Source organism: Gadus macrocephalus, chromosome 9 (assembly GCF_031168955.1).
Source record: "Gadus macrocephalus chromosome 9, ASM3116895v1".
Classification (NCBI taxonomy): domain Eukaryota; kingdom Metazoa; phylum Chordata; class Actinopteri; order Gadiformes; family Gadidae; genus Gadus; species Gadus macrocephalus.
The window spans coordinates 10,405,687-10,433,538 of record NC_082390.1 but is presented as its reverse complement, the minus strand read 5'-3'; the positions used below and the strand labels follow the sequence as shown (position 1 = coordinate 10,433,538).

The 27,852-nt window shown below is 51.9% G+C and overlaps 4 protein-coding genes across 5 annotated transcripts; 3 read left to right on the top strand and 1 right to left on the bottom strand.

The window, feature by feature from the left end:
• Window positions 1-882: 882 nt before the first annotated feature.
• LOC132464357 (CD59 glycoprotein-like) lies at window positions 883-3,499 on the top strand. The gene is made up of 3 exons (XM_060060688.1): window positions 883-1,288; window positions 1,970-2,071; window positions 3,160-3,499. Exons 1-3 carry the CDS (start codon window positions 1,237-1,239, stop codon window positions 3,357-3,359), a joined length of 354 nt encoding a protein of 117 aa, XP_059916671.1. The 5' UTR covers window positions 883-1,236; the 3' UTR covers window positions 3,360-3,499.
• Window positions 3,497-8,503, bottom strand: kcnj11l (potassium inwardly rectifying channel subfamily J member 11, like). Its single transcript, XM_060060685.1, has 6 exons — window positions 8,034-8,503; window positions 7,358-7,517; window positions 5,871-6,110; window positions 5,098-5,367; window positions 4,697-4,904; window positions 3,497-4,212 (listed from the first exon to the last, which is right to left on the bottom strand). Exons 2-6 carry the CDS (start codon window positions 7,514-7,516, stop codon window positions 3,761-3,763), a joined length of 1,329 nt encoding a protein of 442 aa, XP_059916668.1. The 5' UTR covers window position 7,517; window positions 8,034-8,503; the 3' UTR covers window positions 3,497-3,760.
• Window positions 8,504-9,148: 645 nt separating this feature from the next.
• LOC132464355 (uncharacterized) lies at window positions 9,149-11,686 on the top strand. The gene is made up of 4 exons (XM_060060687.1): window positions 9,149-9,232; window positions 9,745-9,838; window positions 9,997-10,084; window positions 10,625-11,686. Exons 1-4 carry the CDS (start codon window positions 9,184-9,186, stop codon window positions 11,318-11,320), a joined length of 927 nt encoding a protein of 308 aa, XP_059916670.1. The 5' UTR covers window positions 9,149-9,183; the 3' UTR covers window positions 11,321-11,686.
• Window positions 11,687-11,830: 144 nt separating this feature from the next.
• LOC132464352 (uncharacterized) lies at window positions 11,831-24,337 on the top strand. 2 transcript variants are annotated; one of them, XM_060060683.1, is made up of 14 exons: window positions 11,831-12,057; window positions 12,221-12,379; window positions 12,773-12,866; window positions 12,952-13,039; window positions 13,238-13,607; window positions 15,622-15,715; window positions 16,447-16,534; window positions 18,883-19,201; window positions 19,734-19,827; window positions 20,583-20,670; window positions 20,851-21,217; window positions 21,594-21,687; window positions 21,770-21,857; window positions 22,221-24,337. In XM_060060683.1, the coding sequence occupies exons 2-14, from the start codon at window positions 12,328-12,330 to the stop codon at window positions 22,767-22,769; spliced, it is 2,385 nt and encodes a 794-aa protein (XP_059916666.1). In that variant the 5' UTR covers window positions 11,831-12,057; window positions 12,221-12,327; the 3' UTR covers window positions 22,770-24,337. The 2 variants fall into 2 exon arrangements, with proteins under 2 accessions (XP_059916666.1, XP_059916667.1); XM_060060684.1 differs by having other exon boundaries at window positions 11,831-12,379; window positions 13,277-13,607.
• The last annotated feature ends 3,515 nt before the right edge of the window (window positions 24,338-27,852 follow it).

Sequence of the window (27,852 nt, the reverse complement as noted above, 5' to 3'; positions counted from 1 at the left end):
CGGTCATGTCTTCATAGAGGGTGTAGGGGGCCGGTCATGTCTTCATAGAGGGTGTAGGGGGCCGGTCATGTCTTCATAGAGGGTGTTGGGGGCCGGTCATGTCTTCATAGAGGGTGTAGGGGGCCGGTCATGTCTTCATAGAGGGTGTTGGGGGCCGGTCATGTCTTCATAGAGGGTGTAGGGGGCCGGTCATGTCTTCATAGAGGGTGTAGGGGGCCGGTCATGTCTTCATAGAGGGTGTAGGGGGCCGGTCATGTCTTCATAGAGGGTGTAGGGGGCCGGTCATGTCTTCATAGAGGGTGTTGGGGGCCGGTCATGTCTTCATAGAGGGTGTAGGGGGCCGGTCATGTCTTCATAGAGGGTGTAGGGGGCCGGTCATGTCTTCATAGAGGGTGTAGGGGGCCGGTCATGTCTTCATAGAGGGTGTAGGGGGCCGGTCATGTCTTCATAGAGGGTGTAGGGGGCCGGTCATGTCTTCATAGAGGGTGTTGGGGGCCGGTCATGTCTTCATAGAGGGTGTAGGGGGCCGGTCATGTCTTCATAGAGGGTGTTGGGGGCCGGTCATGTCTTCATAGAGGGTGTTGGGGGCCGGTCATGTCTTCATAGAGGGTGTAGGGGGCCGGTCATGTCTTCATAGAGGGTGTAGGGGGCCGGTCATGTCTTCATAGAGGGTGTAGGGGGCCGGTCATGTCTTCATAGAGGGTGTTGTGGCCAGCGCACACAGAGGGCTCTATCCCCAGGGGGCTGGAGGCGGTGGTGCCAGCCGGTGCCCGGCGCGGCCCACACTGCCACCACTGTCCTTAGGGGGGAGGAGCAGCCTGGGGGAGAGGGGTGAGGAGGAGGTGCTGCTGGGGGTGGAGGTGTTACTGGTGTTACTGGTGTTACTGGTGACCATAGGAGGTGATGGGGGAGGAGGAGGTATATTGTGAGGATGAGGATGCGCAATAGGATGAAGATGAGCGCTGCAGAGGAGGAGGTGCGGTCTGAGGAGCGGTGCCAGGGATTGTTCCAGATGTGTGACCGAGGAGGAGGCAGGAGAAAGGGCCTTTGTGGACGTGTGGACAAAGAGCTGCTGTGACTCTGAGCTGGTCTGTCTGGACGAGGAGAGTCTGTCTGCTGCCTCCGCGTCTCCGGGAGTCTGCTGCTCTGCTCTCTAGCTTCTCCTCCGTTGACCTCCTCCTCCTCTCCTCCTCCTCCTCTTTACCTTCTCGTCGTGTCTGAGGACCAGGTGTGAGGATGAAAGGCTGGTTCTGTCTTCTTCTGCTGGGCTTCGGATTGCCGGACCGAGGTGAGGGAGTCTACTCAGTCTGCTGGTCTAGTTAGTCCTTTAGCCTAGTTAGTCCTTTAGTCTAGTCAGTCCTTTAGCCTAGTTAGTCCTGTAGTCTAGTTAGTCCCTATAGTCTACTTGGTCCTCTATAGTCTAGTTAGTACTTTAGTCTAGTTAGTCCTCTATAGTCTTGTTAGTCCATTTAAGCCTAGTTAGTCCTTTATAGTCTAGTTGGACCCAGTAAGCGTGTGTGTGTGTGTGTGTGTAAATTGCAAATTGCTGGACTAAATAAGAACTTTAAGCAAATAGCCAAATACTGCTCTGTGTCAGCAATCATAGGCAGTCTGCATATATGAAGAAGGCGCTTTCATCTGTACCCTTTATATAACTATATGTATCTACTGTTTCACTTGGCTGTAAATACTTGCACAGTGATTGTGTTGTGTGAGACATAATAGGCTCTTTATAAAAATGTTGGATGCTATGGTGTAGTATTGGTCACTCCAAATAAATTAATCGTGTGTGTGTGTCTATCTGTCTGTCTGTCTGTCTGTCTGTCTGTGTGTGTGTGTGTGTGTGTGTGTGTGTGTGTGTGCGTGCCCGTGCGTGCGTGTGTGTGTGTGTGTGTGTGTGTGTGTGTGTGTGTGTGTGTGTGTGTGTGTGTGTGTGTGTGTGTGTGTGTGTGTGTGTGTGTGTGTGCAGGCGCAGCGCTGCGGTGCTACAAGTGTTCTGACTACACGGGTCGCTGTGAGAACGTCCAGGAGTGCACGTACGAGGACGCCTGCGTGTCGCTGAGTGAGAGAGGTCCGTAGCCCCGCCCCTTACAGCTCTATTTTAACATTATGTACCCGACCTCTACAACTCTATGGTAACATAATGTACGCCCCCCCCCCCACAACTCTAAATAAACACAATGTACCCGCCCCATAAAACTATAATAACATTATGTAGCCGCCCCCTCAACTCTAATTTAACATAATGTACCAGCCCCATAAAACTATAATGTAGCCGCCCCCTAAAACTATATTAACATAATTGTCCCGCACCCTTCAACTCTATTTTAACATAATATACCCGACCCCTATAACTCTATATTAACATAATGTACCCCTCCCCCGACATCTCTATATAAACATTATATATGTTCATGTACTATAAAACAAGTGGAATTTATATACAAATTACTAAATCACGTTAATATAATAACTCATGGTAATATACTGTTACTAAACAGGTTGATATACTTACTTGTGTTGATTTCTGGCTAATTACATAATCTGGTGTTTTATATAATGTAAAACATAGATTACAGAATGTTTTATTTTATGTAATATAAATTGTACATATCATCATGTTGTGTTTTATATAATACAAAAAATAGATTAATAATGTTTTATTTATTTTAAACCTTAGATAACATAATTGTTGATATAATATAAACCATAGATAACATAATGTCGTGTTAAACCATAGATTACATGTCTTGTTTAATAAATATGAACTACAGATTACATAATTTTGTTTTGCAAACAAATGCAATAATCGTTTTCTACAGTAGTGTGATAATCTTTCTGTCTGTCTGTCTGTCTGTCTGTCTGTCTGTCTGTCTGTCTGCCTGCCTGCCTGCCTGCCTGCCGTCTGGCTCTCTCCCTGTCTTCCTGTCTGTCTGCCCGTCTCCCTGTCTGTCTGTCTGTCTGTCTGGCTCTCTCCCTGTCTTCCTGTCTGTCTGCCCGTCTCCCTGTCTTCCTGCCGTCTGGCTCTCTCCCTGTCTTCCTGTCTGTCTGCCCGTCTCCCTGTCTGTCTGTCTGTCTGCCCGTCTCCCTGTCTTCCTGTCTGTCTGCCCGTCTCCCTGTCTTCCTGTCTGTCTGCCCGTCTCCCTGTCTGTCTGCCAGGGGGTAAGACGGTGCGGCGCTGTCTGCGCTACACCGACTGTGACAACTCGCGCCTCTCCCAGATGTTTCCCGCCCTCTCCGGCTTCACCTACAGGTGCTGCAGCAGCAACCTGTGCAACGCCGCCACACCCGTCTCCATGGCAACGCCAGCGCTGGCTCTGATTGGCTCCCTGACGGCTGTGTGGCTGAGCTGGCTGTGAAAGGCCCGGTTCATGACCGTAACTCGTTGACTCTTCGTATCGTCGCTAAAGGCAACAGGAAGCGCTTTGAGTCTGTTTATTTTTAGATGTTTATCAAATAACTGGAAAAACACAATTCATTAAATGTTTCCACAAACTGACATTTGATTGAAGTGAGTGTTATTGGTCTGGAATACTTTTAATAATCATAACAATAATAATGACATTAAGAGTTTATAAATGATGATGAATCACTAAATATCCAAACTATTAAGGATTTATCTAAACCATTAACTGTGATATCCAGAATGGTGCAACTCAGTAACAAAAATAGATTTGATATATATCTAAAAATATCATAAAACATCGCAATACACCTTAGCAGCAGGTAACCTTTGGTCTCCACCTCCCACACCTCCCCCTCACTGCTCCTCATCCTGAGGGCCAATCACCTCCAGCTGGACTGTCTTCTTCTGTCCTTTCCTCTCCGCCCCCACCGCCGGTGGCTCCTCCTCCCCTTTCTCCGATTGGCCATCCCAGGGCTGAGGGGCGGGGCTAGGGTAGCAGCTGCGCTCCCCTCCCCCTCCCGCTCCCCTCCTGAACCCCCCCCTGCCGGCCCGGACCAGGCCCCAGCCTTGCGTCTGTCCCCCGGCCCCCGGGCCCCCAGGCTCCTGGCCCCCCCGCATGGCGTCCAGCTCGTGGGCGCTCAGCGACGACATGCGGACCGGCACCGTGTTGCCGAACTTGGAGTAGTCGACGCAGTAGCGGCCGTCCTCCTCCGACAGGATGGACACGAAGCGCCGCCCCCACAGGATCTCGTCCGGCGTGTACGAGCTGCGGGCCTGCATGGTGATCCCTGTGGTCTCCACCACGCCTGTCAATCACAAACAGCGGCCTGTCAATCACACACAGTGGACTGTCGATCACAGACAGTGGCCTCTCAATCACACACAGTGGTCTGTCGATCACACACAGCGGCCAATCAGGTGAGGCCGTGGTCTCCACCACACCTGTCAATCATACACAGCGGCCAATCAGGTGAGGCCGTGGTCTCCACCACGCCTGTCAATCATACACAGCGGCCAATCAGGTGATGCCGTGGTCTCCACCACGCCTGTCGATCGCACACAGCAGCCAATCAGGTGAGGCCGTGGTCTCCACCATGCCTGTCAATCACACACAGCGGCCAATCAGCTGAGGCCCTGCTCCCACCGCCCCCCACCTCCGTTCTCGGGTGGAGAGAGGAGAGGAGCAGGGGTGGGTGGGGGAAGATTCTGAACCAATGGATCAACAGATATCTGATTCAGATTGGTTAATTTGTAGATTCCTAATGAGGGGAGGTACATCAGGCGGCCGACCTTCCAGGATGACGATGACCTCCAGGTCCTCGCTGGCCAGCGACTGGGCGGAGAGCTCGTAGAGCGGGCTCCCGCGCTGGATGGTGTGGCTGATGACCAGCGGCGACACAAGGAAGATCCCGTTGCTGTGCAGCGGGTTCTCCACCTGGATGTCCATCTGGCTGACCGGGATCACCTCGCCCTCTGACGTCACCGCCTTACGGACCACCTGAGGGGAGGGGTCAGAGGTCAGGGGTTAGGGTGAGGGGTGGGGTTAGGGGTCAGGGGTTAGGGTCAGGTGTGGGGGTCAGAAGACAGGTTTAGGTGTTGGGATCAGAAGTCAAGGTTAGGGTTAAGGTTAGGGTCAGATGTAAGGATGAGGGGTCGGGGTCAAGGGTCATGTGTTGGGTCAGGGGGTTGACCTGCAGCTGCACGGTGGCGGAGATGATCATGCTCTTCCTGAGGTCGCCCAGGCGGAACATGAAGGTGGGCCGGCCGTTGCGCAGGGCGATGACGGCGTTGCGGGAGAAGATGAGTGTCTCTGCGCGGCGGTTGGCCTGCGCCGTCTTCATGAAGACGCAGCCCAGCATCACGGCGTTGATGATCAGCCCCAGGATGTTCTGCACGATGAGCACCGTGATGGCCAGCGGGCACTCCTCCGTCACCATGCGGCCCCCGAACCCGATGGTTACCTGGCAACCAGACACACGCAACGGTCACCTGGCAACCAGACACACGCAACGGTCACCTGGCAACCAGACACACGCAACGGTAACCTGGCAACCGGACACACGCGAAGGTCACATGGCAGCCAGACACACGGAATGGTAACCTAGCAACCAGACACAAGGAAAGGTTACCTAGTAACCAGACCCATGGAACGGTTACCTAGTAACCAGGACAAGGTGGTTACCTAGTAACCCAGACTCACCTGATGGTTACCGACCAACCAGACACTATCTCATTGTCCAACCCCTACCTGCTCCTTAATGACCTGTCTCTGTACTGTCTAACCCCTACCTGCGCCTTAATGACCTGTCTCTGTACTGTCTAACCCCTACCTGCGCCTTAATGACCTGTCTCTGTACTGTCTAACCCCTACCTGCTCCTTAAAGTACTATAGCCAGCTAATGACAGCAGAAAGTAGATCCTCTGACAGGAAGTACATCCTCTGACAGGAAGTAGGTCTTCTGACCTGGACCTCGATGGAGAAGAGGAAGGCGGAGGTGAAGGAGTGGATCTGTGTGACACAGGGCACGGCGGGGGGCCCCCCGTTGGGCCCGACGGGCTCCAGGTCTCCGTGGGCAAAGGCCAGGAGCCACCAGGCCATGGCGAACAGCATCCAGGAGCAAAGGAAGGAGGAGGTGAAGACCAGCAGCGAGTGCTGCCACTTGAGGTCCACCATGGTGGTGAAAACATCCTGCAGGAAGCGGCCCTGGAGGAGGAGAAGGCTTCACAGTAAAGGTATCCTTTGAACAGGAAGAGGGCTTCACAATAAAGGTAACCCAAAAACAATAAGAGGGCTTCACATTAAAGGTACCCTGATGCTCATGTTTATGAACAGGAAGGGGGCTTCACAGTAAAGGTACCCTAGACGCTCATGTTGTTTTTCCACGCACCATAAGATGGTATTTTATTGTATTATTATATTTTTTGTCCCTATGTATTGTGTGATACTAAGTAGTGTGTATAGGGGGGTAGTCTTGTGTTTACCATATTGTAAACGGTCCATGTGATAATGTTTAATACATAGTCTATAATGCACGATGTATAAAACATAATGCGTAGGAGTTTGTTTGTAAGAAGGCTTTAAGTGAGTTTCATTCAGGGCGTTTAGCAGATGCTTTTATCCAAAGCCACACACATAGGTCCATTTGTCAGAAGAAAGAGAAACAATATATCTCTGTCGCTACAGTAAGGATGTTCATAGAACCAGGTGGCAAGCACTAACAATCAAGGTTAACCCTTTCCCTGTATACAACAGAGATAGCTAGGATAAGACACTACACAATGCTAAGTACTATTTTAAGTGCCAGGCCATACAACACACAATAAGTGCATACATTAAGTACCAGGACGTACAAGATACAATAAGTGCGAACATTAAGTGCCTTCTCAATAAAATACCGAGCAGGATGTGAGGCTGGAGGCCCGTTACCGGGGCAACTGGCCCGTTGCCGGGCCTGAGCGGATGAAGGTCCATCAGTCCATAAGTCCATTAGTCCCTCCCTTAGAGTCCGGCCTAGACCCCCAGGACCCTGCAGCCTCTCAAGACTAGTCTCTAGAGTCCGGACCACCAGGACCCTGCAGCCTCTCAAGACTAGTCTCTAGAGTCCGGACCCCCGGGACCCTGCAGCCTCTCAAGACTAGTCTCTAGAGTCCGGACCACCGGGACCCTGCAGCCTCTCAAGACTAGTCTCTAGAGTCCGGACCACCGGGACCCTGCAGCCTCTCAAGACTAGTCTCTAGAGTCCAGACCACCGGGACCCTGCAGCCTCTCAAGACTAGTCTCTAGAGTCTGGACCACCAGGACCCTGCAGCCTCTCAAGACTAGTCTCTAGAGTCTGGGGTTGGGGGGTTCACGGGTCAGAGTTAGAGTCAGGGAGGGTCAGGGTCAGGGGTCAGAGTTAGGGTCAGTGGGGGGTTAGGTTCAGGGTCAGGAGGTGGAGGTCAGGAGCCTACCTGCTCTCTGATGTTCTTGTGGGCCACGTTGCAGGAGCCGTTCTTGGTGATGAAGCGGGCGCGGTGGGGGCGGGGCCGGGCACGGCAGGGCTTGGCCGAGTTCTCGGCCAATCTGGTCAACAGGAAGCCGTCCGGGAGCAGGCCCTTCCTGGCCAGCATGCTGCACACATTCAGAACTCATAGTTCTAATCATCTTTATTATAAGTAAGACAATTATAATTAGAATTATTATTATTATTATTATTATTATTATGTAGCACTACGCTAGCCAGACTGTTTCTGGGGAATATTCATAATTATATAAGTTATCTACATAAGAATTAAGTAATAATTATGAAGATGATTATCAATATTATTATTATTATTTACCCCTACGCTGCTAGTGTGTTGCTTGGGAATATTTATAATACAGTTAATAAGACGAAAGCCGTTGATAATAACCGGTTTTTTTTGCCGATTATTCAGTGGATACCTTATGTAAACTAGATGTGCAACTAGAGAAAATAAATAAATCAATGACCATGAATGATGAAAGTAATGTTCTTGACGGATCATCTAACGCCAACAGGCCGCTGAGCGCCTCTAGGTCAGCGTCTCTCGGTCTCCATCACATCTGACGGAGAACAACAAAGACCTTCACACACCCTGACCGTTAACCGAGGATAACATTCCTCACCTTTTCGGTGATAGTCAAGCGCTGCTGTAGCTTGGCTCGATCCCGTCGGGGTTGATGATTCAAATGGAGCCTGAAAAAGGATGGTCGGGGGTGGTCAGTCCAGCCGAGGAGGTGAGCGGTCGTGCATCCACGAGAGGATCGCCCGCCGACCGACAACACGGCGCTGAAGCCCGTCTCCAGCGGGGGCTGCAGGGACCGCAACGGCCGCTAGAGGGCGGAAGAACGGGATGACGTCACGTGATGCGTTGTACTGCTGACAAACAGTCAGACACGTACACGCACACACACACACACACACACACACACACACACACACACACACACACACACACACACACACACACACACACACACACACACACACACACACACACACACACATAAAGACAGACACGGACGGACAGACAGACAGACAGACAGACAGACAGACAGACAGACAGACAGACAGACAGACAGACAGACAGACAGACAGACAGACAGACAGACAGACTAGACAGACAGACAGACAGGCAGACAGACAGACAGACAGACAGACAGACAGACAGACAATGAACATGGATGTTTATTATAGGAACGTGGTTTCCCAGTTCGACAATGTCTGCACTAGTAGTCCCGGGTCGGCCCTCTAGGGGGCGCTGTCGTCCCGCCCGTCCTGGCTGTAGTAGTCCCGTATCGGCCCTCAAGGGTGCGCTGTGGTCCTGGCCGTCCTGTCTGTAGTAGTCCCGTGTCGGCCCACCAGGGGACGCTGCCGTCCCGCCCTTCCTGGCTTTACGCTGCATTGCCCCTTCGATCACCTGCTGCGATACGTCAACGGCGACGCCTTCTTGGAGAGGCAAGCTGCGGTTACTCCGTTACTCACATTTCAACCGATTTACATGAGCGTAATGTAAAAGCATGATGAATATTTTAGATTCAATAAATTAGGTAGCACTATTTAATTAGTGCATCTCTTTGAACACCTTGAGCAAGCCCTACATATAATATAAAAAAGACGTTGAATAAAAATTACTCATTGAAGTCGGTTGAGCATTGAATGGATCACAGGCCCGTCCTGACCTCTCCAATATGGCGGCGCCGCAGACGTACGATCAGAAGGGTCCGTCAGTCTGTTCCTGGACCCGCCCTCCGTGAGGTAAACAGCACCCCCACGATGCATTTCGGAGTCGTTTCAAAGATGGACGCGCGGAACCTTCCCAAATGTAAACATTTCCGACCCGGCGTCGCGTTTATAAAACATGTTTCACTCGGTCGGATTTTCATAGTTTAATTCAGTAAAACGACAGCATTTTGACAAGGTTGACCTTTCACGGTGTCTATGGAAGCTCGTCGTGGGATGAGTCCGACTCCGGGCCATAACTTATAGTAACGTTACATGTGATGTTTGGACTGTGTTGCCAGATTCGGTGATATTTCCCGCCCAATCTGGCAACACTGTGTGGCCTCATGACCGTTACATGTGATGAGGACCCTCATATGACCGTTTCATTTGATGTGGACTCTTGTATGACCGTTACATGTGATGTGTCGACTCTCATATGACCGTTACATGTGATGTGGACTCTCATTTGACCGTTATTTGTTAGGTGAACTCTTGTATGACCGTTACATGTGATGTTGGACGTCCATGACCGTTCGATGTGATGTGGACTCACATATGACCGTTACATTTGTCATGGACTCTCATATGACGGTAACATGTGTCGTGTGACAGGGACTCCGGAGCAGACGCGGAGGCTCATCGTGTTTCGTTCACAGAACGACAAGCGCTTCACGCTCCACAAGGGAAGAGCAAAACATCTGTGGGGGTGAGAACGCGTCAGAAGGGGTTAGAAGAATGGGTTTGATGTCTTAATGAACAACGTTTAAGCACCTTGATACAACACACATTGTGTAGACCTGACTAGTCTAGTTAGGACCTGACGAGTCTAGTGTAGGATATAACTAGTCTCCCCTGGGTTTGTAGGATCCTGATCAGAGACCTGGGGCTCGAGGGGAAGACGACACCGAAGCAGATTGCCAAGAAGTGGGAAAACTTAAAGATGAAGTATAAGGTGGGTTTTAAAAATCGACAGCATGATGTTTTAAAGGTCTCATAACAGCAATATGTTTTAAAGGTCTTATCACAGCACAATGTTTTAAAGGTCTTATCACAGCACAATGATTTTTAAGGTCTTATCACAGCACAATGTTTTAAAGGTCTTATCACAGCACAATTTTTTAAAGGTCTTACAACAGCGTTGTGTTTCCTCAAACATCAAAATGCTAATTGGATTGGAGTGGAGTTAAAGGTGTTCAGACATTAGCTCCAAGGTCTGAATAAAGGTGAGCCTCATTATGGGTGACTGGGTGATGTTGTTAACTGATAGAAGGGAGTGTGTTGATGGTACTGTGATAGAAGGTGGTGTGTTGATGGTACTGTGATAGAAGGTGGTGTGTTGATGGTACTGTGATAGAAGGTGGTGTGTTGATGGTACTGTGATAGAAGGTGGTGTGTTGATGGTACTGTGATAGAAGGTGGTGTGTTGATGGTACTGTGATAGAAGGTGGTGTGTTGATGGTACTGTGATAGAAGGTGGTGTTGTTGGTTCCAGCTGCTGAAGGCTGACCTCCCTGATGGCACGGGGCTCTGTTCCAAGGAGAGCTACTGGCGCTGGTTCGACCTGATGGACCGGGCCATGACTGGAAGCTTGGGGCAGTGGGAGGGGCCTGTCCTCGGCCTAGCCCCCCTGGTGGAGGGGGAGGAGTCTGTCCTAAGCCCCGCCCCCCTGGTGGAGGGGGAGGGGTCTGTCTTGAGCTCCGTTTCCTTTGTGGAAGGAGAGGGGTCAGTCATAAGCCCCGTCCACCTTGCCAATGGGGAGGGGTCTACCCTAAGCCCCACCCGCCTGGTCATGGCGGAGTGCCAACAGTGGTCCGAGAGAGGGGGGGAGGGGGGGGTGACAGGCAGACAGCTGGAGAGGGAGGAGCTGGACCGGGAGAGGGAGGAGCTGGACCGAGAGAGGGAGGAGCTGGACCGAGAGAGGGAGGAGCTGCGCAGTGAGGCGGTCGCCGTGGAGACGCAGCGTGCAGTGCTGGAGAAGGACACGGCCGGGGTAGACTGCGAGCACGGGGTTCTGGAGCGGGAGCGGGCGGTTCTGGAGCGGGAGCGGGCGGTTCTGGAGCGGGAGCGGGCGGTTCTGGAGCAGGACCGGGCGATTCTGGAGCGGGAGAGGAAGGAGCTGGCTGAGGGGCGGGGCCGAGGAGCGTGGCATAAGGACAGGCTGCTCTGCCTCTGGGAAAGACTGATGTAGACGCAAAGAAGCCCCGCTAGCCGCTAGCGCCACAAGCTAGCTTTGTTTAAACAAGTTGGCCGACCAATGTTGTTGGATTGGGTCCGTTTCACTCCAACAATTGTCTAATCAGGTGTCTAATCTTTTGTGTAAATATGTTTGGAGGATATGTATATATGACGTACATGTAACTACAATAAAAGTTGGCCGACCAATGCTGTTGGATTGGGTCAGTTTTACCATAACAATTGTCTAATCAGGTGTCTAATGTTTTGTGTAAATATGTTTGAGGATATGTATATATGACGTACATGTAACTACAATAAAACAAACTTCAGCAGGCATGTTTGTATCTCAATAAAGTGGTGTCTAAGGATGGTTTTTAAAGTCGTTTCCTTCTTTAACCGGCGTGGGCAGCAGCGGCACGTTAGTCCCGTTATTTAGGGACAGAAGAAGAGTCCTCTGCTCCGAAGGTATTCGCAAGGATCCCAGGGTTCGAACGTACAGTGGGTGGTCCTTTTCCATTCTACTAACCAATCACTGAGCTAGATGTACAGTAGGTGATGCTTCTGGCTTTGCAACCACTCGCTGATTAGTCGGTAGCTCAGAAGTCCCTCCCACTGTACGGCCAAACCCTTGGATGCAGTAGCTGGCCGCTCTGATCGCACCCCGAACCCTCGTAGCGCAGCGGAGGAAACCGAACCGCTATTTATCGATCTGCCATTTATTACTGATCGTTAAACACTACTGGACAGCAGGTCTGAGCTTCGTCTGGGTCGAATCTTTTGAGTCTTTGGGGCCCTCGGAAGTGGTGACATGTCTGGCTTGTTGTTGTTTTTACCCTGCTTAGCTAGATAGCTAGCCGTGTGTGCCTTGCGCTGCTGACGGGGTAACGCAGGTTCTCTTACTCGGCACCGACAGCACTTCGTTGCGAACACTCCAGTCCTTCCGCTGGAGCGGTCTGACTCATGTGAACCGTCCCGGGCCTGGTCGCCCCCCGCTGCCGGTCCCGGAGGTCTCTGGTCCCGATGGAGGCCAACATGACCCCGCTGTCTCACCTCCAGGAGAACTCGTACAAAAGTGAGGAGGCGACCTATGTGCTGCGTCATGCTGTGCGTGACGTGTGTGGTGCTGTCCTCATGGTGACTTGTGTAATGCTGTCCCCATGGTGACGTGTGACGTGTGTGATGCTGTCCCCATGGTGACGTGTGTGATGCTGTCCCCATGGTGACGTGTGTGTGATGCTGTCCCCATGGTGACGTGTGTGTGATGCTGTCCCCATGGTGACGTGTGTGATGCTGTCCCCATTGTGACGTCTCTGATGCTGTCCCCATTGTGACGTGTGTGATGCTGTCCCCATTGTGACATGTGTGATTCTGTCTCCATGGTGACGTTTGTGATGCTGTCCCCATTGTGACGTGTGTGATGCTGTCCCCATGGTGACGTGTGTGATGATGTCTCCATGGTGACCAGTGACCGAGGAGGACGTCAAACGGCTGATTGAGTTCCGGGCATCTAACGAGTCCCTGTTCACCGGGAAGAGGAACTCGGCGAAGATAGCATGGAAGTGAGTGATGCACCCTGAAGGGCGGGGTGGGGGAGGAGTGGGCTCACCGGGCCCCCCTCACACGGCTCTACTCTTCTGTCCTCAGCACCATCCTGAAGGGCCTGGGGCTGCAGGGGAAGCTTAGTGCTGACCAGATCGCCAAGAAATGGGACAACCTCCGCACCAAGTACAAGGTGAGAGACGGCCTACCATCACTACTGGAACAATCATCAGTATACGAATATGATGATGTGTGGAGGGATGATTATTTGGTTAGGATGTATAAATAATATATATATAAAAGCACTTTTCCGTGGTCAGGACCTGGTTCTGATTGGTTGGTTGTGTCTCAGGACCTGAAGCAGCATTTTGAATGGCTGGTTGTGTTCCAGGACCTGAAGGAGCGTTCTGATTGGTTGGTTGTGTCTCAGGACCTAAAGCAGCCTTATCAGGGCCAGGAGGGCGGCTCCCAGGACTCGTGGCCCTGGTTCCACATCATGGACGACGCCATGCAGGGCCGCCTCTACAACAGCACGCTGGTCCTTAGCCCCGCCCCCACGCCCCACACCCCGCACCAACTGGCCCCGGGGGCATCGGCCTCGCGCCACGGCAACCGTAACCCGGATAACGCCGACATCCTGGAGTTCCTGATCAAGACAGAGATGGAGGACTCGGGTGCGGGTGACGGCCCCCCCAGGCTGACCCCGCCCTGTGAGGGCTTGCCCATGGGCTGGAGGCGGCTGTCGGAGTGCACCTATAAGAGTAGGACCCTGAGCACACGCAAAAGAGAACAGGGGAGCGAGCAGCAGCACATGGGCCAGACAGTAGAGGGAACCGCCTCATCACATGGGCCAGACAGTAGAGGGAACCGCCTCATCACATGGGCCAGACAGTAGAGGGAACAGCTTCATCACATGGGCCAGACAGTAGAGGGAACCGCCTCATCACATGGGCCAGACAGTAGAGGGAACAGCTTCATCACATGGGCCAGACAGTAGAGGGAACCGCCTCATCACATGGGCCAGACAGTAGAGGGAACAGCTTCATCACATGGGCCAGACAGTAGAGGGAACCGCCTCATCACATGGGCCAGACAGTAGAGGGAACAGCTTCATCACATGGGCCAGACAGTAGAGGGAACCGCCTCATCACATGGGCCAGACAGTAGAGGGAACAGCTTCATCACATGGGCCAGACAGTAGAGGGAACCGCCTCATCACATGGGCCAGACAGTAGAGGGAACAGCTTCATCACATGGGCCAGACAGTAGAGGGAACAGCCTCATCACATGGGCCAGACAGTAGAGGGAACAGCTTCATCACATGGGCCAGACAGTAGAGGGAACAGCTTCATCACATGGGCCAGACAGTAGAGGGAACCGCCTCATCACATGGGCCAGACAGTAGAGGGAACCGCCTCATCACATGGGCCAGACAGTAGAGGGAACAGCTTCATCACATGGGCCAGACAGTAGAGGGAACCGCCTCATCACATGGGCCAGACAGTAGAGGGAACAGCTTCATCACATGGGCCAGACAGTAGAGGGAACCGCCTCATCACATGGGCCAGACAGTAGAGGGAACAGCTTCATCACATGGGCCAGACAGTAGAGGGAACCGCCTCATCACATGGGCCAGACAGTAGAGGGAACAGCTTCATCACATGGGCCAGACAGTAGAGGGAACAGCTTCATCACATGGGCCAGACAGTAGAGGGAACCGCCTCATCACATGGGCCAGACAGTAGAGGGAACAGCTTCATCACATGGGCCAGACAGTAGAGGGAACCGCCTCATCACATGGGCCAGACAGTAGAGGGAACAGCTTCATCACATGGGCCAGACAGTAGAGGGAACCGCCTCATCACATGGGCCAGACAGTAGAGGGAACAGCTTCATCACATGGGCCAGACAGTAGAGGGAACCGCCTCATCACATGGGCCAGACAGTAGAGGGAACAGCTTCATCACATGGGCCAGACAGTAGAGGGAACCGCCTCATCACATGGGCCAGACAGTAGAGGGAACAGCTTCATCACATGGGCCAGACAGTAGAGGGAACAGCCTCATCACATGGGCCAGACAGTAGAGGGAACCGCCTCATCACATGGGCCAGACAGTAGAGGGAATAGCCTCATCACATGGGCCAGACAGTAGAGGGAACAGCCTCATCACATGGGCCAGACAGTAGAGGGAACAGCCTCATCACATGGGCCAGACAGTAGAGGGAACAGCCTCATCACATGGGCCAGACAGTAGAGGGAACAGCCTCATCACATGGGCCAGACAGTAGAGGGAACAGCCTCATCACATGGGCCAGACAGTAGAGGGAACAGCCTCATCACATGGGCCAGACAGTAGAGGGAACAGCCTCATCACATGGGCCAGACAGTAGAGGGAACAGCCTCAAATTATGCAGACAGTAGAGGGAACAGCCTCACATTGTGCAGACAGTAGAGGGAACAGCCTCACATTGTGCAGACAGTAGAGGGAACAGCCTCGTCACATGGGCCGGACAGTAGAGGAAACAGCCTCAACACAGTCAGGTCTGTTTGTTATTGTCTCACTCCCGGAGTCAGGTTTGGTTTTTGCAGGAGGAGAACGAAAGAGAGGGGGGATGGTTGAGACAACAGACAATGTAACGTACTGCAGCCTAATGGAGAGTCGGGGGGGGGGGGGGGGGGGGTGAAGACAAGAGGGAGATCTGATCAGGAAATGAGGTCCAATTGGAAAGATTCAGAAGTTTTCCTTTACGCATGTGTGTGTGTGTGTGTCCCAGTGTCGGAGCAGGAGACGGAGAGCATGATCAAGCTGCGCTGCACCAACGAGTCGCTGTTCACAGGCAGGAAGCACTCGGCCAAGCCGGCCTGGAGGTTCGTACTGCGGGCTGGGTACTTCCTGTATTGGATCACTTGGGACCGGATGTTGGAGTCATACTTCCTGCATGGGATCATCTGTGGAACAGGAAGTTGTAGTGGTTAGGGGGATGTGGGACTTCCTGTGGTTAGGTGTTTGACCCTAACCGAAAGGTTCTTGGTTCAATCCCCCATGCCCTCAGTCTACCTGAAGGCCTCCTAGAGCCGGGGACCTCTGACCCCTACCTGCTCCTTTATGACCTGCCGCTTGATGTGAGAAGTCACTCTGGATGAAAGCGAGAGGGGTCGGGGTCAAAGGTCCTTCTGTAGGAGGAGGGAACCAACTGATTCAGAGTGAAATCAAGCTCCATCGCAGCAGAGGGGGTGGAGGAGGGCAGGAGGGATGGGCGGAGGTGTATGGTTGGCTAGAGGCAGAGAGGAGGTGGAGGAGGAACGGAGAGGTGGGCGGCGGTGTACGGTTGGCTTGAGGCAGAGAGGAGGTGTAGGAGGGAGGGAGAGTGGGGATGTGAGGGGGGAGGATGTGAGGGGGTGGGAGGTCCAGGGGACTATTGGTCCTGACAGCCTGCAGTACTGCATGACATGAAGACGTGATATACAGTGGTTCCTATGGTTGAGTGCAGACGTGATATATACAGTGTTGAACATGTCCTGATTGTATAGTGGGCATTGTGTTGAACATGCACCATAGTGCATGGTACAATGTGTTAAACACTGGCTGTGTTCTCCAGGGCCATCCTGTTTGAGCTGGGCCTACAGGGGAAGGTCACCACAGACCAGCTGGCCAAGAAGTGGGACAACCTGAAGAGGAGATACAAGGTGAGACCAGTAGATGGTTACCAGAGGAGATATAAGCTGAGACCAGTAGCTAGATGTTAGCAGAGGAGATACAAGGTGAGACCAGTGTATGGTTACCAGAGGAGATACAAGCTGAGACCAGTGGTTAGATGTTACCAGATGAGATACAAGGTGAGACCAGTAGCTAGATGTTACCAGAGGAGATACAGGTCCTTCTCAAAAAATTAGCATATTGTGATAAAGTTCATTCTTTTCCATAATGTAATGATAAAAATTTAACTTTCATATATTTTAGATTCATTGCACACCAACTGAAATATTTCAGGTCTTTTATTGTTTTAATACTGATGATTTTGGCATACAGCCCATGAAAACCCAAAATTCCTGTCTCAAAAAATTGGCATATTTCATCCGACCAATAAAAGAAAAGTGTTTTTAATACAAAAAAAGTCAACCTTCAAATAATTATGTTCAGTTATGCACTCAATACTTGGTCGGGAATCCTTTTGCAGAAATGACAATGCGGCGTGGCATGGAGGCAATCAGCCTGTGGCACTGCTGAGGTCTTATGGAGGCCTAGGATGCTTCGATAGCGGCCTTAAGCTCATCCAGAGTGTTGGGTCTTGCGTCTCTCAACTTTCTCTTCACAATATCCCACAGATTCTCTACGGGGTTCAGGTCAGGAGAGTTGGCAGGCCAATTGAGCACAGTAATACCATGGTCAGTAAACCATTTACCAGTGGTTTTGGCACTGTGAGCAGGTGCCAGGTCGTGCTGAAAAATGAAATCTTCATCTCCATAAAGCTTTTCAGCAGATGGAAGCATGAAGTGCTCCAAAATCTCCTGGTAGCTAGCTGCATTGACCCTGCCCTTGATAAAACACAGTGGACCAACACCAGCAGCTGACATGGCACCCCAGACCATCACTGACTGTGGGTATTTGACACTGGACTTCAGGCATTTTGGCATTTCCTTCTCCCCAGTCTTCCTCCAGACTCTGGCACCTTGATTTCCGAATGACATGCAAAATTTGCTTTCATCCGAAAAAAGTACTTTGGACCACTGAGCAACAGTCCAGTGCTGCTTCTCTGTAGCCCAGGTCAGGCGCTTCTGCCGCTGTTTCTGGTTCAAAAGTGGTTTGACCTGGGGAATGCGGCACCTGTAGCCCATTTCCTGCACACGCCTGTGCACGGTGGCTCTGGATGTTTCTACTCCAGACTCAGTCCACTGCTTCCGCAGGTCCCCCAAGGTCTGGAATCGGCCCTTCTCCACAATCTTCCTCAGGGTCCGGTCACCTCTTCTCGTCGTGCAGCGTTTTCTGCCACACTTTTTCCTTCCCACAGACTTCCCACTGAGGTGCCTTGATACGGCACTCTGGGAACAGCCTATTCGTTCAGAAATTTCTTTCTGTGTCTTACCCTCTTGCTTGAGGGTGTCAATGATGGCCTTCTGGACAGCAGTCAGGTTGGCAGTCTTACCCATGATTGCGGTTTTGAGTAATGAACCAGGCTGGGAGTTTTTAAAAGCCTCAGGAATCTTTTGCAGGTGTTTAGAGTTAATTCGTTGATTCAGATGATTAGGTTAATAGCTCGTTTAGAGAACCTTTTCATGATATGCTAATTTTTTGAGATAGGAATTTTGGGTTTTCATGAGCTGTTTGCCAAAATCATCAGAATTAAAACAATAAAAGACCTGAAATATTTCAGTTGGTGTGCAATGAATCTAAAATATCTGAAAGTTACATTTTTATCATTACATTATGGAAAATAATGAACTTTATCACAATATGCTAATTTTTTGAGAAGGACCTGTATAAGGTGAGACCAGTAGATAGATGTTACCAGAAGAGATACAAGGTGAGATCAGTTGAACAGGACATAGTTACCTGAGGAGATGCAAGGTTAGAGCTGAGTATCAGTAGCTGCAGGAGTCAGCCGCAGTCGTTACTTCTTAATTAAACTTTAACTTCTCGGCCCGATTCGCCCAGCTGCCATATTGGTTCTAAACGCAATCTTAGGGGGAAAACTCAATACAGGGACTGAACTACAGGGCGACGCCCTCTTAGACCACAGGGTGACGCCCTCTTAGACTACAGGGTGACACCCTCTTAAACTACAGGGTGACGCCCTCTTAGACTACAGGGTGACGCCCACTTAGACTACAGGGCGATGCCCACTTAGACTACAGGGCGATGCCCACTTAGACTACAGGGTGACGCCCACTTAGACTACCGGACGACGACCTCTTAGACTACAGGGTGACGCCCACTTAGACTACAGGGCGACGCCCACTTAGACTACAGGGTGAGGCCCTGCTGAGCTCCAGGGGCGTGGCCAGCCCTCCTGACTCCACCCTCTGTTCCCCCCCAGGAGCTGAAGTTCCCGGCGCGTGGCGTGGAGAGCAGCCCCGGCTCCTGGCCCTGGTTTTACCGCATGAGTGACGCCATGGAGGGGCGGTTTGCGGCGGCGGCGCCCGTGCTCACGCCGCTGGTGGAGGAGGGGGATGAGGACTGCGAGCCCGCCTCCCCCCCGCCACTGCCACGCAAGCGGGCGCGGCGCGGCGCCGGGCGCAGCAGCATGTCGGAGTTCCTGACGGAGTCGGAGATGGACCTGCTGGTGGAGACGGAGGACAAGGGCGGAGCGGCGGCGCTGGGGGAGCTGCAGCGCCTGACGGAGCTCACCTACAAACGTACGCCGCCGCCGCCGCCGCGCAGGGCACTGGCTAGGCCTGGAGCTTGCTGGAGGCCTGGAGCTAGTTTGTAGGTGAGCGCCTGATGGAGCTCACCTACAAATGTAGGCACACTGCAGCTAGCTGGAGGCTAGGCCCTGGAGCTAGCTGGAGGCTAGGCCTGGAACTAGCTGGAGGCTAGGCCTGGAAATAGCTGGAGGCTAGGCCTGGAGCTAGCTGGAGGCTAGGCCCTGGAACTAGCTGGAGGCTAGGCCTGGAACTAGCTGGAGGCTAGGCCCTGGAACTAGCTGGAGGCTAGGCCTGGAGCTAGCAGGAGGTCTGGCTGAGTTTAGAACGTCTGCTGTGTATCAACTGCGTCTGACTCTGTATGCTATAGGCAGCCTAGACATGAATAGAGAGTGGTTGGTTCCCTGTGATCCACTGGGCCAGAGCCCCAGGGCGGGGCCCTGCTGTGTGGTGGACTACGGAGGGTCGACAGACAGGATGAGGATCAGGGTGACAGTCATGTGGCTCTGTTTCCTGGTGTCTGCAGTAACAGAAGAGGACACCAGGAGGCTGATAGAGCTGCGAGCCGCCAACGAGTCGCTCTTCACCGGCCGACGGAACACAGCCAAGCCAGCCTGGAGGTAAGGGTTAGCATCAGAGTTAGCCGCTACGCTAGCCTGGAGTTAAGGGATTGGGTTAGCATCAGGGTTAGCCGCTACGCTAGCCTGGAGGTAAAGGACTGGGTTAGGGTGTGTTCCAGATGCAACGTACACCACCCGCACGAGTTGTTCTTGTGACGTAATGTCCTGGCTTGTCGCACTTATAGCGTTTCCGTTTTTCTTTGTCATTGGCTAGTCATTGTTATTGTTAGCTACATTAGCCTCTTCAGCAAACCAGCTCGAAAACAAACAGAACAACTTTACATTGTATTGTACGCACAGCAAGACAATGTGCTATGCATAAATTGCGATGCATAAATTGGTGACTGAATTAAAGTAGCAATGTAACCAAGTGTGTAAGAGCATTTAAAATTGACATTAAAATAACTAACGTGGTATAAATACAAAGAAAATGCATCTCTTTACGGGCGCAGCCATTTTTGAGGGTCGAGTCATATGGCCAGCCTTACTGAACTCTGTGGACTCTCAGAATCCCGAGTGGGACCGACCATAAGGGGGCGCTACTCCATGAAAGCCCGCAAGAAATCTGGGAGATTTCCCCACTTGCAGCTCGTGCAGGTGGTGTGCGCGGCATCTGGAACACACCATTAGCTTAGAGTTAGCCGCCAGCCTGGGTTTAAGGGACTGGGTTAGCATCCGAGTTAGCCACTGCACTAGCCGGGAGCTAAAGTAGGTTAGTGTTAGCGGTTTAGCCTCAGCAGCCTGTCTGTGTCCAGGGGCATCGTGAAGGAGATGGGGCTCACAGGGAAGATCACCCCCGACCAGGTGGCCAAGAAGTGGGACAACCTGAAGACCAAGTTCAAGGTGAGCTCCTCCCCCTGCTTCTCCAGCGCCTCCTACTTCCTGTCCGCCCATAACCACAAGGCTTCCTTCTTTCTGTGTGTGTGTCTGTCTGTCTGTCTGTCTGTCTGTCTGTCTGTCTGTCTGTCTGTCTGTCTGTCTGTCTGTGTCTGTGTGTCTGTGTGTGTGTGTGTGTGTGTGTAGGACCTGAAGTTCCCCCCGCGGGGGGCTGAGGGCCAGCTAAGCCCCTCCTCCTGGCCTTGGTACCAGATGATGAGCGAGGCCCTGGAGGGCCGGCTGCTAGGCCACGCCCCCCGTGTGGCGCCGCTCTGGGCCAGCGACGAGGACGTGTTCGGGGCGTCGCCCGCTCAGGACCGCACCAGCATGTCGGAGCTGGACGAGGGGCCCGACGCCATGGACCCCGTCGCCATGGACGCAGTCGCCATGGACGCAGCCGTCGCCATGGACAACGCGGTCGCCATGGAAGCGGCGGCCGAGGCGGACGGCAGCATCACGTACATCGACGCCAGCGGGGAGGAGTGTTCCACGCCCAGTGACTTCTCCTACAAGAGTGAGGAACCCGTTGGAGGAGAAGCTCAACTAGTTGAGAACCTTTAACTACAACCACAACTAGAACCTAAACTAGTGGAGAACCTCAACTAGAACCTCAACTAGCGGAGAACCTCAACGAGAACCTGTACTAGTGGCGAACCTTAACTAGTGGAGAACCTTAAATAGTGGAGAACATTAACTAGTTGAGAACCTGAACTAGTGGAGAACCTCAACTAAAATCTCAACTAGTGGAGACAATAACTAGTTTAATATTTATAATATTAACTGTGTGTGTGTGTGTGTGTGTGTGTGTGTGTGTGTGTGTGTGTGTGTGTGTGTGTGTGTGTGTGTGTGTGTGTGTGTGTGTGTGTGTGTGTGTGTGTGTCGGTTTTTAGTGTCTGAACAGGACACCAGGAGGCTCATTAAGCTGAGAGCCGCTAACGAGGTTCTCTTCACGGGGAAGAGGAATGCAGCCAAGGCCGCCTGGAAGTAAGACCCCCTCGACTGCAGCCTTCACAATAAAAGCCCTCGTGGGGTTCGATGATTTGTCTCACGTTGGGTTCTTGTGCAGGGCCATCCTGAAGGAGCTGGGCCTGCTGGGGAAGGTCTCCACCTATCAGATGTCCAAGAAATGGGACAACCTGAAGAGGAGATACAAGGTAGCAGAATCATAACATCCTCATCGTGACATCATCACCACCTCATATCATCATGACATCATCATGACACCACCACCTCAAATCATCATGACATCATCACCACCACCTCATATCATCATGACATCATGACCAACCGCTCATAGCATCATGACATCATCATGAAATCATCATGACATCATTTCCACCTCCTCATATCATCATCACTTTAGGCTGGTAAGCCAGTTAGCTTCACACCTTGAGGCTGGTAGCTAGGTAGCTTCACACCTTGAGGCTGGTAGCTAGGTAGCTTCACACCTTGAGGCTGGTGGCCAGCTAGCTGGTTAGTTAGTTCTCTAGTCAGGGTTAACAGGCTTTTTGCTGCAGGACCTGAAGTACCCCCCCGTCGGCATGGAGACGGCGGCGGACGGCGCGGCGTCCTGGCCCTGGTTCCACCTGATGAACGACGCCATGGAGGGCCGTCTGGGGGACAGCGCCCCCCTCCTCACCCCCATCACCCATGACGACCAGCCCCCCGACCCCGCCCCCAGGGCGCGGCCCACCCACCAGCCCCTCCCCCCCGACTACGACCCGTACCCCGAGGGGCCGGGGGGCGACGGCTGCGAGCGCGCCCTGGCGGAGCGGCTGGGGGGGCTGGAGAGGGAGTGGGAGATGGTGGAGCGGGAGAGGCTGGCGGTGGAGACGGAGCGGGCGGGGCTAGAGAGAGACCGGGCGGGGCTGGAGCAGGACCGGGGGGTGGTGGAGAGGGACCGGGCCGCGGTCCAGGCGGACAGGCAGTGGCTGGAGCGGGAGAGGGCCCTGATGGAGCAGGAGAGGGCGGCCCTGGACCGGGAGAGAGAGCTGCTGGACAACCAGAGGGCCCTGATCCTCAGCTCAGTGGGCCACTCGGGACACCTCAACCCCCTGGGCATGTAGCGGCCCTTGGGACTGTCTGACCCTGGGCGTGTAGACAGTCTAACCCTAGAGGTGCAGACTATCTAACCCTGGAGGTGGAGACTGTCTAACCCTGGAGGTGGAGACTGTCTATCCCTGGGCGTGTAGACAGTCTAACCCTGGAGGTGCAGACTGTCTAACTCTGGGCGTGTAGACTGTCTAAACCTGGGCGTGTAGACTGTCTAACCCTGGGCGTTTAGAGTATCTAACCCCGGAGGTTGAGACTATCTAACCCTGAGCAGGTAGACTATCTGACCCCAGGGGTCATGACCCTGGGGACAGGAGAATCCACTTTTATATGTTGGAGGACGATTGTAAAAAGAAGAAATCTGTAAACTTTATGAACGCAATAAGATCCACATTCCTCTGTATCGTCCGTAACCACGGCAACCAGCGTTACCGTGGACACCAGTGGCGCAGTACCACGGCCTTCCGTCATGACAACGGAGCTCAAGGACCAACAGGAAGGGCTGTGGGCGGAGGCTCCTCCTCCTTGGTGGAGCTTCTCCTCATGGGCGTAGCTTCTCCTCCTGGGTGGAGCTTCCTCCTCCATGGCAGGGCTCCTCCTCCTGGGCGGAGCTTATTGGGCAGAAGATACAGAGTGCCTCTAGCCAAAAAATCTCTACATAATCCTTCATACCCAAGGCAATACACACACACAACATACTTACACAAGCACCACATACACACAATTAGAGAACAGACTGCCTTCATTCAAAGACAATTTTCTAATATGGCAACCTGTGGGACAAATAAAGCTTTTGAACTTTGATCTTTGAACTTCTCCTGGGCAGAGCTTCTCCTGGGCGTGGCGTCTGTTGGGCAAACGGCCGTCTGACCTCTGAACTGTGGGCGGAGCTTCGGCATGCTCGCTGACGTTAGTTTTTGATATATATATATATATGTTTATTATCTACCCATGTGACTTTGTACACGTATCGTATGAACACTGGTCCCCCTGATGAGGAGCATCCTGACGGACCAATTAAAGCCGGGTTTGTCGTGACGTCCTGACGTAAGGCCCGCCCTCTCCGAAGGTAATGTTGAAAAGTGCCAATATCTTCTGTTAGCATCAATGGAGTCGCTGACGTCTGCCTTATGTTGGGTTCTGGATTAAAAGATCTACAGTAAATGGAGACTATGAGTGTTCCGTGTTCTTCAGACCAGCGGGTCTGCAGGGTTCACCTCAATCAAACTAGATAATCAGGACAACTGATAGCTTCGCTTTGATTCTTGTCGTTGTCGTTGTCGTTGCTCTACATTTGAAATGTAGTTTCATTACTTTACACGTGTAGGGGTGGCTATTGATGGGGAGGGGGGGGGGGTGTTACCCCCCTCTAGTGTTCAACGGTTGTAAAGACAAGTGGGTGTGTTGTGCAGGCGCACAAAGGAGTACACCTTGCCACTGCGTTATTGGTCCGGAACCTTCGATCCATCCATCTCTTCACCAAATGTTCACTACGGGTTATTTATTAACGTAGCCACAATGTGCGCCACATCTTGTAAAAGATGATAAAAGATTGCAAATTAAAGTCAACCCTTTTTTTTTTTTACTAATTGGTGAATGCCTTTACTATTTTAGTTTAACAACTCTTAAACTGACGCCTTTTACGAGAATTCAACGTTTATCAGATCAAAGGTGCGCAGCATCGACTCGACTTGCTTCGCGCCCTCGTCAGAAAAGTACCCTGTGGATTCAGCTTCATACAAACCAGGCAGTCAACGCGACTGTGATGACTGATGTTTTGATTCACAAGAGGCTGCACAGCGTGACGCAACCTCACATTCCCCATCAGGCAAATTTAATCAATCATTAACTCATCTCAGATCCAGAAGTCTGTGATTTTAATCTTAAATCCGATTGATGAGAAGACCAAATATGAGCCAGAGCATAAGGATTTTCAAACCTATGAGGAACCGGAGGAGCAGGATGACTCCCCCAGGCCCAGCGGGACTCCTCTGACCCGGGGCCGGAGGGTTCCTGAGGCGGGGCCGTCCTGTTATTCTGTTTCAGCCGCCACAGAGGGGCTGTGTTCACCTGCTCCCCGGCCAGGAGGACACCAGGAGGAGACCAGGAGGAGACCAGGAGGACACCAGGAGGAGACCAGGAGGACACCAGGAGGACACCAGGAGGACACCAGGAGGACACCAGGAGGAGACCAGGAGGAGACCTGGAAGAGAACCTGGAGGAGACCAGGAGGAGACCAGGAGGAGCTGCTAAGACCCTTGTGCTCACAATGCGCTGCACTCGGGTAGGGCAGTCCGCTCCGCCTCGTGGCCGCTGGTCTGTGTTCTGTGGTCTCTGACTGTCGTTTCTTGTTTGTGTTCCCTGGCTGAGGAGGTTGTTTCTATTGTGTCTCCCGGTTTCTGTTCATGTGTTCCTGTCAACGCATGCAGTCAACCTTGGTATTATCCACTTGTCTACATGTCTACCTTTATCCACCTATCTACCTGTGTACCTTTACCTACCTGTATCCACCTGTCTACCTGTTTCTCCCTGTACCTGCCTTTCTACCTGTCTACTTGTCTACCTGTGCCTACCTGTCTACCTGTACCTACCCTTCTACCTGTTGACCTGTCTACCAATTGAGCAGTGTTTACAGCTGAGTGTCACCCCCTGCTGTTAGGATTGAGATGTGCTGGCAGGAGCCAGGTAACCAAAAGTAGGTCAAAGTATTGCTTCTATATCTGAATTATTGTGCACATTATTGATCCCATTTCTACGACAGTGGAAGCGACTGAGTGTCACTAAATGTTTATTTTTTCATATGCTAATTAAAGGGACAAAGCAGTTAGACTCAGTGGACTGCTGGCTCTTACTGCTGGGCTATAGGGCTTAGGTTCTACAGACTGCTGGGCTACAACAGGACTTAGGTTTTATATCCCAGCCGGACTTACAGCACAACACCTTCCTCGTTACTTCATCAGACCCTCTGCTTTAAAACCCTGGATCCTCAGTTTGTGATCAGAAGTGCTCCTCTTCTGCTGGCTCCTCTCTAGCTGATAGTAACATCCAACTTATTGTAGCCTGCTAGCAAGACGCTAGCAGATGCTAACAGGCGCTAACGATGCTCCTCTCTGCTTCCAGGGATTCTTCAGAACGCCGGTGGCCTTCTTCCTCCTCGTCATCATCAAGAACACTTCCTACAGCATTCCACTTGACGGTACAACCCCTACATTCTGACCCACAGCATGTCGCCGTGCATCCTGGTCCCTTATTGGCTGGCCTGCTCTGACCCCATGTTTTCCTGGCCCCTGATTGGCTGGCCTGCTCTGACCCCATGTTGTCCTATTTCTAGTTGAGTTTGGCCCCCTGTAGTTAAGGGAGAAAGTGTAGACGATCCCGCCTCCAACTTCTGAATCAAAAGGTGAGTTTAACCCTGATCAGCTCAGAATGAGTTAAGATAAGATGAGGGGTCGGATTAACCCTTATCAGCTCAGCTCAGATGACTAGATACTTAGTTAGTCTCAGAGGAAAGATGGGGGGTATTCTTTCTAAACACTCTGCTGGTAGGGTTAATAGGGTTAGGGTTAGTAGGGTTATGGTAGTAGGGTTAGTAGTGTTAGGGTGTCATGTGTTTAGGTGACTTGTATCGTCATGTGTTTAGGTGGAGGTGACGGGGTAAGGTCATGTGTTTAGGTGGAGGTGACGGTTTAGTGTCATGTGTGTAGGTGACGGTGTAATGTCATGTGTTTAGGTGACGGTGTATCGTCATGTGTTAAGGTGACGGTGTATCGTCATGTGTTTAGGTGACGGTGTATCGTCATGTGTTTAGGTGACGGTGTATCGTCATGTGTTTAGGTGACGGTGTATCGTCATGTGTTTAGGTGACGGTGTATCGTCATGTGTTTAGGTGACGGTGTATCGTCATGTGTTTAAGTGACGGTGTATCGTCATGTGTTTAGGTGACGGTGTATCGTCATGTGTTTAGGTGACGGTGTATCGTCATGTGTTAAGGTGACGGTGTATCGTCATGTGTTTAGGTGACGGTGTATCGTCATGTGTTTAGGTGACGGTGTATCGTCATGTGTTTAGGTGACGGTGTATCGTCATGTGTTTAAGTGACGGTGTATCGTCATGTGTTTAGGTGACGGTGTATCGTCATGTGTTTAGGTGACGGTGTATCGTCATGTGTTTAGGTGACGGTGTATCGTCATGTGTTTAGGTGACGGTGTATCGTCATGTGTTTAAGTGACGGTGTATCGTCATGTGTTTAGGTGACGGTGTATCGTCATGTGTTTAGGTGACGGTGTATCGTCATGTGTTTAGGTGACGGTGTATCGTCATGTGTTTAAGTGACGGTGTATCGTCATGTGTTTAAGTGACGTGTATCGTCATGTGTTTAGGTGACGGTTAATGGTCATGTATTTAGGTGGAGGTGACAGTGTAGTGTCATGTTTAGGTGGAGGTGACGGTGCAGCGTCATGTGTTTAGGTGGAGGTGACGGTGTCTCTGCGCCAGCGAGGCCCTGTAGGGTGGAGGTGTCTCCATCAAGAACCTTCAGCTTCTCAGTCTCCAGAGTGGATCCTCTCATCCCGCCAGAGATCTGCATCCACAACCGCCTGGGAGGTTGAGACCAAATCCTTCATTCATTCATAAACTGCTTGCATTTGTTTGATGTGATTCATGTGTTATTATTATTAATTTAATTTGATTGACTTTTACTTTTTGATCTATTTGAAGCCTTATTTTATATTTGAATCTCCGATACAGGCTTTGAACTACCTGGGCGCTGTTGCACATTTTCTGCAACATGCACGAGTTTGAAGCTAGACTCGGAATGGGTACATTCGTTTTGTGACAAAACGAATGTACCCATTCCGAGTCTAGCTTCAAACTCGTGCATGTTGCAGAAAATGTGCAACAGCGCCCTCTGGGGTCACACATTTCGACGGGTCGCAGAATTCGGTGTACCGGTACAATAGCAATAGCGGCAGAGCCCCGCCCACAAAGCTACTTCTGTTTGGCGCTTATCACTTGCGTTTCAGACCGTTAAAATTGGGCCGAACCTCTGTTCCAGCAGTCCTACTGTGTTACAGCAGAACCTCTGTTCCAGCAGTCCTA